Source organism: Orcinus orca, chromosome 5, assembly GCF_937001465.1.
Source record: "Orcinus orca chromosome 5, mOrcOrc1.1, whole genome shotgun sequence".
Classification (NCBI taxonomy): Eukaryota; Metazoa; Chordata; class Mammalia; order Artiodactyla; family Delphinidae; genus Orcinus; species Orcinus orca.
Window position 1 is genome coordinate 58,333,032 of NC_064563.1, and position 16,767 is coordinate 58,349,798.

Here is a 16,767-nt window from a genome sequence, read left to right on the forward strand (position 1 = left end):
GCCTTAAGTGGAGAGAAATAAAAAGGAAATAGGTCTTCTGCCATCATGTGCCTCTTGGTCAGGGAGCTGAAGTTGGTCAGGGAAGTGGAAGGAGAAAAGAGAGTTTGGGGTGGGGGAGGATATAAGTTAGAAGTTACAGTAAAAACAAGGGCAAATGTCTTTATTCTTCTCCATTTGCACCTTTACAGAGTGATCTTTAAAGCATTCATTAGTTCATAAATATATTTTAAATACAGTTTGAATTATGTCACATATAAAGTTGTATTTGTCTACATTCAATAACAAGATTACAGTTTTAAAAATTAACAGAATGAAATGAGAATTAGTGTGTTTTTCAGTTTGCCAATTCTACTTGTATATACCAGAGGAATAACAATTCTTCACTGTTTAAGGCTGAGAATACTTTGTTAATACCCTGTGAGTTGGTTGTTAAAACTTTGCAGAAACCTTGAGATACTAGAGATTTTAGAAGTCCCATTTTATGGGTTGAAAATTGCCACTTTAAGATAAAACTATTTTTTCCCCTACTCAATTTAATCTTTTAAAAAGGCATTGCAAGATATTTATTGATTTTTTAAAATATTTTTACCATTTTGAAAGTATATTTTATGTATAAGGAACTCAGTATCAGATGCTGGTGTTAAGGATAAATTAAGTTTCTAGTTTAAAATATTAAAGAAAGTTGGTAGACATAACTTCCTGTTTCCTCTCAAAGATTGTTAGAGGAGATCTGCAATTCATTATTAAGAATGACATACTAGATAGCAACTTGACATACTGGCATAAAAATACAAACTAAGTAAATGAAGAACACATAATACAAGCACTGAAGAGATGCCACAGATAAACAGTTTGTTACAACCATATCCAGTAATTTATTTATTTATTTATTTATTTATTTTTTTTTTTTTTTTGCGGTATGCGGGCCTCTCACTGTTGTGGCCCCTCCCGTTGCGGAGCACAGGCTCCGGATGCGCAGGCTCAGCGGCCATGACTCACGGGCCCAGCCGCTCCGCAGCATGTGGGATCTTCCCGAACCGGGACACGAACCCCGCCTCCCCTGCATCGGCAGGTGGACTCTCAACCACTGCGCCACCAGGGAAGCCCCATATCCAGTAATTTAATACGACTTAAAAACAAAACAAAACTAGAATCCCAGGAAGAACACATTTAAGATTAGGATGTTCACGTGCATTAATGTGGTCTGTATGCTGCATATATAAGCATGGTAGAGAGGAAAAAGCATTGCATTTGGAGTGAAAAGAACTGGGATCAAATCCTTGTTGTATTGATTTGAGGCCTCAGTTTTCTAATTTGTAAAATAAAACTGTTTTGCAAGGAGAGATCACCCCTGTGGAACTGTTTGACAGGCCGGTTAACCCTATATCGACCCATTCTCAGAAATAATGTTTTAAAATGCTTAAATTAAAATACACAGGATGACAAAAGAAACCAAATATATCAAAGTGCAATTAGCTAAATATGAAAGCACACAAATTTGCATTTTAGTAATATATAAACTTAAAAAAAATTAAGCACATTAAATACCAAAATCCAGCAATATATCTCATAACTTTCTTCTTTTCAAATTAGTGGTGAGTTTATCCAACAACTGAAATGTGATATGAAAATGCCTCATTTCATTTGGTCACAAAGTTACAGATAATGCTAATACTATTGGGTTTATGGTCTCTTCACATTTGAATGAAAGGTTAAATTTCAGTTAGAATTGAGTAAAATAAAAATGCTTTTTTTTTTGGTCCACCAGGTTCACAGATCTCCTAAATTTTTTATGTGGAGCTCAGGTTAATCACCTTGGGGCTTTGGGATTTTTAGGTTCTTTGTAGTTTCAAAATGTAGTAATTTCTCTATGATTCCTCACCTGGTTACATGTTCACATTGCCTGGGATCATGTTTATAAATTCTGAAAATTAAAAATGTAACAAAATTGTGTGAAACTACATCCAGTTGATCAAACAACCCCCAAACACTCTACTATTAAACTCTACCATTAAAGTTTAATTTTTCACTAGTTCTGATTAAAATTTCTTATTCAAGTAGGTGATCTACCATCTAAGAGTGTCCACATTAATCAGAGTTCTCCAGGGTCCCAATATCTGCAGTTGGCCAGCTAGAGATCCAGGAGAGCTGCTGGTATAAGTTCCAGCCCAAATGCCAGCAGGCTTGAGACCCATGAAGAACTGAAGTTTCAGCTGAATATAAAGAAGGAAAAGACCCATGTCCCAGCTCAAGGCAGTCAGGGAGGAGGAGTTCTCCCTTACTGGTGGGAAAGTCTGCCCTTTGATCTATTTAAACCTTAAATTGATTGAATTAAGGCCCATCCACATTAGGGAGGGCAATCTGCTTTAGCCAGTCTACCAATTCAAATAAAAATCTCATCCAAAAACATGCTCACAGATACACCCAGAATAATACTGAGTAAATATCTGGGCATCTTGTGGCCTAGACAAGTTGACACATAAAATTAACCATCCCAGTGCCTATAATAAGAAATCATTTTCTAAATACCATAGGCATCATTATCACAATGTGAACATTATTACACTGGGAACATCTGGAAGATAAGTTGTTTCTACACAACTGAAGTTACAAAATAATACTGAAATGAAGATAAAGTGACTTAATCTTATTATAATACGTAGAATGTGGTATTTTCATTTTGAATGTTATGCTTTTCTTGCTGTTTGAATAAGTAATCACCTTAGATTTCTTATGTATGTAGAGTATTTAAATACTTTAGAAACCTGTCAATGTGTCTTGGTATTGCTATTCAACCAATACAGATGTTGACTTAATGTCTTTATATTTCACTTTTATAGTAATTTACTCTGAGGTTTTGCCTTCAAGCTTAAAAGTATACTTGCAAAGAGCATACCCCTTTAGGATTGAGATAGTGATTTCATTTCAGGTCTTCAACAGAGTAGTGGTAGGAGATTAAACAAGTGACATAATCATGGTCTTTGCCTGAACTTGCTTATTTTATAAACTGGAATAAAAATGTTTGTTATCAGACATTAATTGTGGAACATTTTGAACTCCTTGGATGAAATACTTAATTTGAATTTACTCAGCCTTGCAAATTAATTCAAAAAATTGATTGACCTGCACAAATTTATTATCAACCTTCTCTCCCCCATGGTGGCTAACTTCTAGAAAAATGAAGGAAATAACTTTTCTTTGTACTTCCCTTTCAGATATTAGTGTTTCAGAGGTTGAGTAGATTAGTATCTATTACCTGATATGGATCCATTACAATCCACTGCAGTGCTGTGAGGGGAAACAAGTCACATGAAGATAGAAAGCAGATTTAGGATCACTTCAGGTCTGTAAATCTGGCCTAGATTTTAAAGTAGTGAATAATAAAAAAGACTTAGAGGATAGGGTTTGTGTGCCAGGAATGTTCTCCTCTTAAGGGAGATCCCCAGATGAAATAACTTGGGGAAAAACAATCAGTCTGAAAATTGGGTTCTTTTTTTATCCTATTTTACTCTGAGACTAGTTAGGAACAAAAGGACAAAATAAACATAGGCTTGAGGGTCCTGTAGTTCTGCCCCTCATCACTGATTAAATCACAGGAGAGTAGACAGTAGAAAACAAGGTGGTGGGAGAGACAGAGAGAGACACAGAGAGGAGAAACGTTGTGGGCTGGCAAGAGAAGTCCTCCACAAGACTTTACAGGGAAACTCAGTAGGTAAGGAACAAGCCCCAGAAAGGCTCGTTAGGGAACTCTGTGTCACCTCTGATCCTCCAATCTTGGATTGGCTTTCTTGAAGCTTTTACTCTTCATTTGGGCTTAACTCTGACAGGAGACTCAACATCCCAGTGCCCCAAGCTGTAGAGTCGAGCTACACCTTGGGCTACGCAACCCTATTGTTCTGTACCCTGTCTTCCCTCTGTAAATAGTCTATGTTAGCACCATAGATGTGGTTTAAGAGATCTTAACCGTCAAAATATAATTTTAAAGCAATTCTAGGTAATGCTCAGCCTGTTGCCATCTTAGAGTTGGTTTAGAAAGGAGTTTAAGTATGACGGAGGTGGCAATACAAACCTTTAGGGAAAAGATATACTTTTCAATAAATGGGTAAAGTAAAGCAAGCCAGAGTAGGGGAAAGGACGCAGAAGTATTTTAAGAAATGTGATTCTGAAGGCTGGATGTTACCCTTTTGATTTGCCTGGAAAATGGAATGCAATGAAAATATTAAATCTATGCAATGGGATTAGTCATGGAAAGAACAGAGAGACTAGAGAATCTGTACTGCCTCTGGAAAGAATCCCTGGGGCCCGAAAAAGACTGAGGCAAAACAAGAATTTTCTTTGTGCAACTGTTAGATCAAACAAAAAATGTAAGTATTGATTGGAGTGAGTCATCTCTGCCATTTTAATTATTTGCACATATGGGAAATTAATACTTTTTGTCAGAGGGAAGCTATTATATAAAAATGATGACTGAGTAAAAGTGATATCAAAATTTTAAACCACAATTATTTTTAAAAATTTAATTGAATAATTTTTTTTTCAGACAACTCACAGAATTAAGCGTTGTCAATTTTTTTTTTTTTTTTTTTTTTTTTTTTTTTTTTTTTTTTCTGGTACGCGGGCCTCTCACTGTTGTGGCCTCTCCCGTTGAGGAGCACAGGCTCCGGACGCGCAGGCTCAGCGGCCATGACTCACGGGCCCAGCCGCTCCGCGGCATGTGGGATCTTCCCGGACCGGGGCACGAACCCGTGTCCCCTGCAGCGGCAGGCAGACTCTCAACCACTGGAAGCCCGAGTTGTCAATTTTTGATCCATGGCATTCCTCTGTTGAGAAAAATTTTCTATCTAAGGAACATGGCTGATATTTAGAGTGGATGTAAGAATTGTGTATATGAAATTAAATTAAAACCAAATCTATATTTTCATTGATGATGAGTAGGGTACATATGCTATCTCGAAAAGACATAGAGGGGCTTCCCTGGTGGCGCAGTGGTTGAGAGTCCGCCTGCCGATGCAGGGGACACGGGTTCGTGCTCTGGTCCGGGAAGATCCCACATGCCGTGGAGTGGCTGGGCCCGTGAGCCATGGCCGCTGAGCCTGCGCGTCCGGAGCCTGTGCTCCGCAACGGGAGAGGCCACAACAGTGAGAGGCCTGCGTACCACACACGCACACAAAAGACATAGATGTTGCTGCAGTAAAGGGGAAGTAGGCCACTTAGCCAATAAAATTAAAATTTATTTTTTAAGCATCTGAGAAAAGACTAGATTCCACCAAAGCCTCATTAATAACATACAAGAATGCAACAGCCTAGGTTTCACAAATTCAAATGCCTCCAGCCACCATTTAGTACATTTGAATGAGTGAGGCAGGCTGAGCATGAGACACTAATGATGGGACACTGGTGAATGTCTTGCCTGCTCAGTGCAATCAAATTCAACTAGAAAAAAGTTTATTCTGGCTCAACAAATACCTTCAAAGTTACCAGTTTTCACAACTGATTTCAATTGGATCTCTCAAAAATACTTGGGACTTCTTACACAATGTAGTCTCTTTGCTTTTTGTGATCCAGTACTTAAGGGTAGCTCTTCTTTGGGAATAATCAAGACCCTCCCCAAACTATCCCAGTTGATGTAAAACCTACAGGAGTCTTTGCCCCAGGAGTATATGAGGGAGTGAAAGAGGATTAACTGTCTTTTCAGAAAATTAGGCTTTCAAAAGAAGAAAGTTTCTGGGGGTCACCATAAAAAGCATTAGGTTGCTGGTTAGACTGTGTGCTAGAACACTCTTTTTACTTTCTATTTCCAAAGTGCTTGATTACCCAAGATATTTGCAAATAACATGAAGATCCCACATGCCATGCCTAGTTTATAAACACTTACACAGACTTTCCATTTTAATTGATTTTAAATTTGTTTCAGATATCTTTCTGTTAGGACCTCAAAAAAATGGATAGGTAATGAAACATTATTATATGTTTGAAAGATCTAGCACTGTAGTTGAAAAAAGTTAGAAAAACCCACTTTCTGAATATTAAAATTTATATTTCCGAATCTTTTGATGGATTATATTTAAAAGTGTTTTTGAAATTATATCATGCCAAAGAAGCATGGGAAGAGGTTGAAGCGTCAATGTCTTGATTCAATGGCAAACATACATTGAATACATATGTTTTGCCAGATTTTGGATGTGATGTTCTCCCACTATTGTCTCATATCCCTCATGATTCCTGCTGAGGAGATTGGCATTCTTCCACATTTCGTACTTGAGACAACAGCATCACAGAAAGCTTCTAGATTTTTGGAAATTTTACTAATGAAGACATTTTAAATCAATAATAGTTATAGGAACAGTTATTTTACTGGTTATGATTTTTTAATTATGCTTTGATTTATTTTTGTAAAGCTACTGCCATTTGTTTTGCATGCTAGACAACTCTTAGTTTAAGAAATAATACTCTATCACCGTTTATTTCCCTAGAGGTTGCACTTAGCTTTGTGGTTCTCCTTGACCCATGGTATTTGGCATATACTCTTTTTTTGTTTCTTTATTGGAGTATAATTGCTTTACAATGGTGTGTTAGTTTCTGCTTTACAACAAAACGAATCAGGTATATATATATATACATATGTTCCCATATCTCTTCCCTCTTGCGTCTCCCTCCCTCCCGCCCTCCCTAGCCCACCCCTCCAGGCGATCGCAAAGCACCGAGCTGATCTCCCTGTGCTATGTGGCTGCTTCCCACTAGCTATCTACATTACGTTTGGTAGTGTATATATGTCCATGCATCTCTCTCGCTTTGTCACAGCTTACCCTTCCCCCTCTCCATATCCTCAAGTCCATTCTCTAGTAGTTCTGTGTCTTTATTCCTGTCTTACCCCTAGGTTCTTCATGACATTTTTTTCCCTTAAATTCCATATATATGTGTTAGCATACGGTATTTGTCTCTCACTTTCTGACTTACTTCACTCTGTATGACAGACTCTAGGTCTATCCACCTCATTACAAATAGCTCAATTTCGTTTCTTCTTATGTCTGAGTAATATTCCATTGTATATATGTGCCACATCTTCTTTATCCATTCATCCGACGATGAACACTTAGGTTGTTTCCGTCTCCGGGCTATTGTAAATAGAGCTGCAATGAACATTTTGGTACATGACTCTTTTTGAATTATGGTTTTCTAAGGGTATATGCCCAGTAGTGGTATTGCTGGGTCATATGGTAGTTCTATTTGTAGTTTTTTAAGGAACCTCCATACTGTTCTCCATAGTGGCTGTATCAATTTACATTCCCATCAACAGTGTAAGAGGGTTCCCTTTTCACCACACTCTATCCAGCATTTATTGTTTCTAGATTTTTTGATGATGGCCATTCTGACCGGTGTGAGATGATATCTCATTGTAGTTTTGATTTGCATTTCTCTAATGATTAGTGATGTTGAGCATTCTTTCATGTGTTTGTTGGCACTCTATATATCTTCTTTGGAGAAATGTCTATTTAGGTCTTCTGCCCATTTTTGCATTGGGTTGTTTGGTTTTTTGTTATTAAGCTGCATGAGCTGCTTATAAATTTTGGAGATTAATCCTTTGTCAGTTGCTTCATTTGCAAATATTTTCCCCCATTCTGAGGGTTGTCTTTTGGTCTTGTTTATGGTTTCCTTTGCTGTGCAAAAGCTTTGAAGTTTCATTAGGTCCCATTGGTTTTTTTTGTTTTTATTTCCATTTCTGTAGGAGGTGGGTCAAAAAGGATCTTGCTGTGATTTATGTCATAGAGTGTCCAGCCTATGTTTTCCTCTAACAGTTTGATAGTTTCTGGGCTTACGTTTACATCTTTAATCCATTTTGAGCTTATTTTTGTGTATGGTGTTAGGGAGTGATCTAATTTCATACTTTTACATGTACCTGTCCAGTTTTCCCAGCACCACTTATTGAAGAGGCTGTCCTTTCTCCACTGTACATTCCTGCCTCCTTTATCAAAGATAAGGTGACCATATGTGTGTGGGTTGATCTCTGGGCTTTCTATCCTGTTCCATTGATCAATCTTTCTGTTTTTGTGCCAGTACCATACTCTCCTGATTACTGTAGCTTTGTAGTATAGTCTGAAGTCAGGGAGCCTGATTCCTCCAGCTCCATTTTTCATTCTCAAGATTGCTTTGGCTATTCAGGGTCTTTTGTGTTTCCATACAAATTGTGAAATTTTTTGTTCTAGTTCTGTGAAAAATGCCAGTGGTAGTTTGATAGGGATTGCATTGAATCTGTAGATTGCTTTGGGTAGTAGAGTCAATGTTGATTCTTCCAATCCAAGAACGTGGTATATTTCTCCATCTACTTGTACCATCTTTAATTTCATCAGTGTCTTATAATTTTCTGCATATAGGACTTTTGTCACCTTAGGTAGGTTTATTCCTAGATATTTTATTCTTTATGTTGCAGTGGTAAATGGGAATGTTTTCTTGATTTCACTTTCAGATTTATCATCATTAGTGTATAGGAATGCCAGAGATTTCTGTGCATTAATTTTGTATCCTGCTACTTTACCAAATTCATTGATTAGCTCTAGTAGTTTTCTGGTATCATCTTTAGGATTCTCTATGTATAGGATCATGTCATCTGCAAACAGTGACAGCTTTACTTCTTCTTTTCCCATTTGGATTCCTTTTATTTCCGTTTCTTCTCTGATTGCTGTGGCTAAAACTTCCAAAACTATGTTGAATAAGAGTGGTGAGAGTGGGCAACCTTGTCTTGTTCCTGATCTTAGTGGAAATGCTTTCAGTTTTTCACCATTGAGGACGATGTTGGCTGTGGGTTTGTCATATATGGCCTTGATTATGTTGAGGAAAGTTCCCTCTATGCCTACTTTCTGCAGGGTTTTTATCATAAATGGGTGTTGAATTTTGTCGAAAGCTTTCTCTGCATCTATTGAGATGATCATATGGTTTTTCTCCTTCAGTTTGTTAATATGGTGTATCATGTTGATTGATTTGCGTATATTGAAGAATCCTTACATTCCTGGAATAAACCCCACTTGATCATGCTGTATGATCCTTTTAATCTGCTGTTGGATTCTGTTTGCTAGTATTTTGTTGAGGATTTTTGCATCTATGTTCATCAGTGATATTGGCCTGTAGTTTTCTTTCTTTGTGACATCCTTGTCTGGTTTTGGCATCAGGGTGATGGTGGCCTCATAGAATGAGTTTGGGAATGTTCCTCCCTCTGCTATATTTTGGAATAGTTTGAGAACGATAGGTGTTAGCTCTTCTCTAGATGTTTGATAGAATTCGCCTTTGAAGCCATATGTTCCTGGGCTTTTGTTTGTTGGAAGATTTTTAATCACAGTTTCAATTTCAGTGCTTGTGATTGGTCTGTTCATATTTTCTGTGTCTGATTCAGTCTTGGCAGGTTGTGCATTTCTAAGAATTTGTCCATTTCTTCCAGGTTGTCCATTTTATTGGCATAGAGTTGCTTGTAGTAATCTCTCATGATCTTTTCTATTTCTGCAGTGTTAGTTGTTACTTCTCCTTTTTCATTTCTAATTCTATTGATTTGAGTCTTCTCCCTTTTTTTCTTGATGAGTCTGGCTAATGGTTTATCAATTTTGTTTATCCTTTCAAAGAACCAGCTTTTACTTTTATTGATCTTTGCTATCGTTTCCTTCATTTCTTTTTCATTTATTTCTGATCTGATTTTTATGATTTCTTCCCTTCTGCTAACTTTGGGGTGTTTTTGTTCTTCTTTCTCTAATAGCTTTAGGTGCAAGGTTAGGTTGTTTATTCGAGATGTTTCCTGTTTCTTAAGGTAGGATTGTGTTGCTATAAACTTCCCTCTTAGAACTGCCTTTGCTGCATCCCATAGATTTTGGGTTGTCGTGTCTCCATTGTCATTTGTTTCTAGGTATTTTTTAATTTCCTCTTTGATTTCTTCAGTGATCACTTCGTTATTAAGTACTGTATTGTTTAGCCTCCATGTGTTTGTATTTTTTACAGATCTTTTCCTGTAATTGATATCTAGTCTCATAGCATTCTGGTCAAAAAAGATACTTGATACAATTTCAATTATCTTAAATTTAGCAAGGATTGATTTGTGACCCAAGATATGATCTATCCTGGAGAATATTCCATGAGCACTAGAGAAAAATGTGTATTTTGTTGTTTTAGGATGGAATATCCTATAGATATCAATTAAGTCCATCTTGTTTAATGTATCATTTAAAGCTTGTGTTTCCTTATTTATTTTCATTTTGGATGATCTGTCCATTGGTGAAAGTGGGGTGTTAAAGTCCCCTACTATGAATGTGTTACTGTCAATTTCCCCTTTTATGGTCTTAGTATTTGCCTTCTGTATTGAGGTGCTCCTATGTTGGGTGCATAAATATTTACAATTGTTATATCTTCTTCTTGGATTGATCCCTTGATCATTATGTAGTGTTCTTCTTTGTCTCTTCTAATAGTCTTTATTTTAAAGTGTATTTTGTCTGATATGAGAATTGCTACTCCAGCTTTCTTTTGGTTTCCATTTGCATGAAATATCTTTTTCCACCCCTTACTTTGTCTGTATGTGTCTCTAGGTCTGAAGTGGGTCTCTTGAAGACAGCAAATATATGGGTCTTGGTTTTGTATCCCTTCAGCCAATCTGTGTCCTTTGGTGGCACCATTTAGTCCATTTACATTTAAGGTAATTATCGATATGTATGTTCCTATTACCATTTTCTTAATTGTTTTGTTTTCGTTATTATAGGTATTTTCCTTCTCTTGTGTCTTGCCTAGAGAAGTTCCTTTAGCACTTGTTGTAGAGCTGGTTTGGTGGTGCTGAACTCTCTCAGCTTTTGCTTGTCTGTAAAGGTTTTAATTTCTCCATCAAATCTGAATGAGATCCTTGCTGGGTAGAGTAATCTTGGTTGCCGGTTTTTCGCCTTCATCACTTTAAATATGTCCTGCCAGTCCCTTCTGGCTTGTAGAGTTTCTGCTCAAAGATCAGCTGTTAACCTTATGGGGATTCCTTCGTGTGTTATTTGTTGTTTTTCCCTTGCTGCTTTTAATATGTTTTCTTTGTATTTAATTTTTGACAGTTTGATTAATATGTGTCTTGGCGTATTTCTCCTTGGATTTATCTTGTATAGGCCTCTCTGTGCTTCCTGGACTTGACTAACTATTTCCTTTCCCATATTAGGGAAGTTTTCAACTATAATCTCTTCAAATATTTTCTCAGTCCCTTTCTTTTTCTCTTCTTCTTCTTGAACCCCTATAATTTGAATGTTGGTGCGCTTAATGTTGTCCCAGAGGTCTCTGAGACTGTCCTCAGTTCTTTTTATTCTTTTTTCTTTATTCAGCTCTGCAGTAGTTATTTCCACTATTTTATCTTCCAGGTCAATTATTAGGTCTTCTGCCTCAGTTATTCTGCTATTGATCCCATCTAGAGTATTTTTAATTTCATTTATTGTGTTGTTCATCATTGTTTGTTTCATCTTTAGTTCTTCTAGGTCCTTGTTAAATGTTTCTTGCATTTTGTCTATTCTATTTCCAAGATTTTGGATCATCTTTACTATCATTATTCTGAATTCTTTTTCAGGTAAACTGCCTATTTCCTCTTCATTTGTTAGGTCTGGTGGGTTTTTATCTTCCTCTTTCATCTGCTGTGTGTTTTTCTGTCTTCTCATTTTGCTTATCTTACTGTGTTTGGGGGTCTCCTTTTTGCAGGCTTCAGGTTCGTAGTTCCCATTGTTTTTGGTGTCTGTCCCCAGTGGCTAAAGTTGGTTCAGTGGGTTGTGTAGCCTTCCTGGTGGAGGGGACTAGTGCCTGTGTTCTGGTGGATGAGGTTGGATCTTGTCTTTCTGGTGGGCAGGTCCACATCTGGTGGTGTGTTTTGGGGTGTCTGTGGACTTATTACGATTTTAGGCAGCCTCTCTGCTAATGGGTGGGGTTGTGTTCCTATTTTGCTAGTTGTTTGGCATAGGATGTTCAGCACTGTAGCTTGCTGGTCTTTGAGTGAAGCTGGGTGCTGGTGTTGAGATGGAGATCTCTGAGAGATTTTCACCATTTGATATTATGTGGAGCTGGGAGGTCTCTTGTGGACCAGTGTCCTGAAGTTGGCTCTCCCACCTCAGAGGCAGAGCAGTGACTCCTGCCTGCAGCACCAAGAGCCTTTCATCCACACGGCTCAGAATAAAAGGGAGACAAAGTAGAAAGAAAGAATTAGTAGAAGTGGAAAGAAAGAAAGAAAGAAAGAAGTGAGGGAAGGAGGGAGGGAGGGAGGAAGGAAGGAAGGAGGGAAGGATGGAAAAAAAGAAAGAAAGAAGGTAAAGTAAAATAAAGTAAGATAAAATATAATAAAGTTATTAAAATAAAACAAATAATTATTGAGAAATAAAAAATGGACGGATAGAGCCCTAGGACAAATGGTGGAAGCAAAGCTATACAGATAAAATCTTACAGAAGCGTACACATACACACTCACAAAAAGAGGAAAAGGGGAAAAAATCATAAATCTTGCTCTCAAAGTCCACCTCCTCAATTTGCGATGATTCATTGTCTAAAGGAGGGAAGGAAGGAAAGAAAGAACGAAGATAAAGTGAAATAAAGTTATTAAAATAAAAAGTAATTATTAAGAAAAAAATTAAAAACAAACGAACAAAAAATAACGTACGGATAGAACCCTCGGACAAATGGTGGAAGCAAAGCTATACAGACGAAATCTCACACAGAAGCATACACACCCATAAAAAAAGGAAAAAGGGAAAAAATCATAAATCTTGCTCTCAACGTCCACCTCCTCAATTTGGGATGATTCGTTGTGTATTCATGTATTCCACAGGTGCAGGGTACATCAAGTTGATTGTGGAGCTTTAATTTGCTGCTTCTGAGGCTGCTAGGAGAGATTTACCTTTCTCTTCTTTGTTCGCACAGCTCCTTGGGTTCAGCTTTGGATCTGGCCCCGCCTCTGCGTGTAGTTTGTAGGAGGGCATCTGTTCTTAGCTCAGACAGGACGGGGTTAAAGGAGCAACTGATTCAGAGGCTCCGGCTCACTCAGGCCGGGTTGGGGGGGGAGGGCGGGGCACGTAGTGCGGGGGGGGGGGGAGGGCGGGGCACGTAGTGCGGGGGGGGAGGGCGGGGCACGTAGTGCGGGGGGGGGAGGGCGGGGCACGTAGTGCGGGGGGGGAGGGCGGGGCACGTAGTGCGGTGGGGGTGGTGGAGGGCGGGGCACGTAGTGCGGGGGGGGAGGGCGGGGCACGTAGTGCGGGGGTGGGAGGGCGGGGCACGTAGTGTGGGGGGAGGGCGGGGCACATAGTGTGGGGGGGAGGGCGGGGCACGTAGTGCGGGGGGTGGTGGAGGGCGGGGCACGTAGTGCGGGGGGGGGGGGGAGGGCGGGGCACGTAGTGGGGAGAGGGCGGGGCACGTAGTGCGGTGCGGGCCTGCAGCGACAGAGGACGGCGTGACGTTGCAACATCTTGAGGCGCGCCGTGCGTTCTCCTGGGGTAGTTGTCCCTGGATCACGGGACCCTGGCAGTGGCCGGCTGCACAGGCTTCCCGGAAGGGGGGTATGGATAGTGCCCTGTGCTCGCACACAGGCTTCTTGGTGGCGGCAGCAGCCGACTTATCGTCTCATGCCTGTCTCTGGGGTCCACGCTTTTAGCCGCGGCTGGCGCCCGTCTCTGGAGCTCCTTTAAGCAGCGCTCTTAATCCTGTCTCCTCGAGCACCAGGAAACAAAGAGGGAAGAAAAAGTCTCTTAACTCTTCGGCAGCTCCAGACTTTTCCCCGGACTCCCTCCCGGCTAGCCGTGGCGCACTAACCCCCTGCAGGCTGTGTTCACGCCGCCCACCCCAGTCCTCTCCCTGCGCTCCGACCGAAACCCGAGCCTCAGCTCCCAGCCCCGCCTGCCCCGGCGGGTGAGCAGACAAGCCTCTCGGGCTGGTAAGTGCCGGTCGGCACCGATCCTCTGTGCGGGAATCTCCTTGCTTTTCCCTCCGCACCCCTGTTGCTGTGCTCTCCTCCGCGGCTCTGAAGCTTTCCCCTCCGCCACCCGCAGTCTCCGCCCGCGAAGGGGCTTCTAGTGTGTGGAATCCTTTCCTCCTTCACAGCTCCCTTGTCCCATCCCTATCCTTTTGTCTGTGTTTATTCTTTTTTCTTTTGCCCTCCCCAGGTACATGGGGGGTTTTCTTGCCTTTTGGGAGGTCTGAGGTCTTCTGCCAGCGTTCAGTAGGTGTTCTGTAGGAGTTGTTCCACGTGTAGATGTATTTCAGGTGTATCTGTGGGGAGGAAGGTGATCTCCGCGTCTTACTCTTTCGCCTGGCATATACTCTTAACACATGTGGGGATATGCTTTGATGAGGAAATTGAGGAATTTTTTTCTGTGGTTATCCAAAAAACATTTTTAGAATAGAATTATATCTTACCAAGCTGTCCTTTAAATTTGTGGGAAAACTTTAAAAAAGACAAAACTAAACCTTTTTTAGGGACTCAACATTCTCTTAACGAGTCATTACAGATAATGTATCTATGATAAAAATGCTTTTTAAGCAACAATAACAAGCAAAGCTTGATTTAGTCCAGTGCTAGTCACTCTTCAGTGAGCATGAGCGCAGTAGAGGAATGTTGCTACACAGATTTCTGGGCTCCATCCCCAAAGGTTCCCATTTGGGAGGACATGGGTGGAGACTAAGCATTTACATTTCATGTTTCGAATAAGCTCCTGGGTGCCATTGATGCTGCTGAACTGTGAACCACGTTTTGAGTAGCATTCATTTAGGGATAACCTAAGAAGCATAGTGTGTGCTAACAATTTAAATTATGTTTTTCAGAAAAATAATTTCAACTGTTCCAGAAGAGGTCAGTGCCCAGAAACAAATATCAGTTCTGTACAGATGCAAGATGATGCCAGTTACTTCATCAACCATCTTGGAGTTCCCACCGTGAGGTTTACTTATGAGGACATCAAAGCATTAGAGGTGAGTGTTTCCAAAAATGCAAAACACACACAATATATATAGCAGACATGCAGAATTTTATTTTATCCTGGCTTTTTGTCTTTCTTACCCAATAGGTAACTATAAGAAGCTGCTTCATTTAGAAAGTTATTCTTGTTGTTCAGAGGCTTTGTAAGAATATTTGAAAACATCAGCTCTTTTCAATAGTGTTGAATTCAATTTAAAAAGATTTATACAGTCACTCACATTTTCAGTGTGCTTCGCAGCAAGAAATGTGCAGTTGTTGGATTAACATCAAAACATAATTGTAATCTTCAGAATTCACAGAAACAGATGACATGTGCAATAGATTATCCTCTCCTTGCCCAAGGGAAAGTGCATTTCATGTGCTGTATGTTAATGTGAGTCTTGTGGGTTAGCTTCCCAAAGTTTGTCAATAGTTTGCTTGCCTAAAAAGATGCTACTTTTTGTGTGTGTGAGGATACGAAGTTTTTTCCCGAAGAATATCACAGAGACCTGATTCACCTTAAGTATGTTCATTCTTCTGTTGGACATTAAGCCTTTTAATCTTTCTCAGAGTTATGTCACAGGAAACTGTTTCTCTGTAGATCCAAACCTGCTGAAAGACTTTTCCTTCTTTTACAAATTGTGCATGCATTATTGGGAGCTATTTGAAAGCCTCTGGGGTGGCCTTCTTGATGTAACTATTTCATTAACAAAATAGTGGCTGGAAAATAGACTAAAACCTTCTTTGTTTTTCAAATTATAAACGTTCCTGGGAAGTTGTGTTTAAATTATATTTTTATCAACGTCAGATATGCAATATCTTAATGTCTGATAGCTTTTAACAAAAGTGACCTTTAGGTTTCTCTGCAGCCCTCTACCCTCACCCCTTACTCCCTCAGTAGACACAAATGATCACTAACAACTTAAATTCACAGATGGAGAAACTCTGGGTGACTCCTATTGTAATGAGATGAATTCTTGGGTAATGCAAAAGTAATCACTGTGATTTATCAATTTTTTTAAATTCAATTTTCATATGCTATTGCTGTTTGAAAACGGGGTACATGTATAGAGGTATCTTTCCTCTTACCAAAACCACTACATATAATGAAACTGATGTATTAAGAAATTAACTCACTTTTAATTTTCCTGCTTGATATCTTCTAACATCTTTTTATCATCCCCACCCCATCCCAGCCCATCCAGCTCCTGTCATGTTAACACATTGAATGAAAGCTTTTATCCAATACATGTTTAATTCATTTTGGTTGAGTTTAAGCCAAGAATTTAGAGAGGCAATGTAGTATAGCCTTAGGTATGGCACTAGACTTGACTCTGAACTCAAGTACTAGACAAATGATTTAACTTCTTTCAGAATTGGTTTATAGATGAGGGGAACTTGGTATACTTACGGAATCTAGAGAGCCATGGTAAGGATTAAATGAGATTATGCATGTAAAGGGCTTGGCTAACTTTAAGCATATAATAAGACCTCCAGTAACTATAGGTATCATCACAATTATTATTATCTGATGTACATATTAGGGAGAATTTCTAAACTTTTTCAATAAGAAGACATTAGTGGGAGGTAGCTTGTTAATCGTTAAGAAAAACAAGCTTCTAAGGCTGAAGAGGTGGGATTTGATGAGGATCAGCTGGAAGATCTGAGGTGTTAATGGGAGAAGATTTGGAAACAGGTCCCAGTGATTTTCTCAGAAGGTACTATTATAATGTGAAACACCTCAGGCTAAAGTTTATTGGCTAGAGCTGGCTTAGTCTGAAGAAGCTAATCAGTTTTTCAAATTACACACAGAATGTCTAACTCCCATCAAAATCATTTTCATTTTC

General features: G+C 39.4%; 1 protein-coding gene across 1 annotated transcript in view; it reads left to right on the forward strand.

Annotated features, from left to right (window-relative positions):
- NAALADL2 (N-acetylated alpha-linked acidic dipeptidase like 2) overlaps nt 1–16,767 on the forward strand; it is a 1,061,651-nt gene that overhangs the window by 771,473 nt on the left and 273,411 nt on the right. Inside the window, exon 10 of the mRNA XM_033429498.2 lies at nt 14,788–14,934. Coding sequence (XP_033285389.1) covers nt 14,788–14,934 — 147 coding nt within the window. The remainder of the gene's footprint in view (nt 1–14,787; nt 14,935–16,767) is intronic.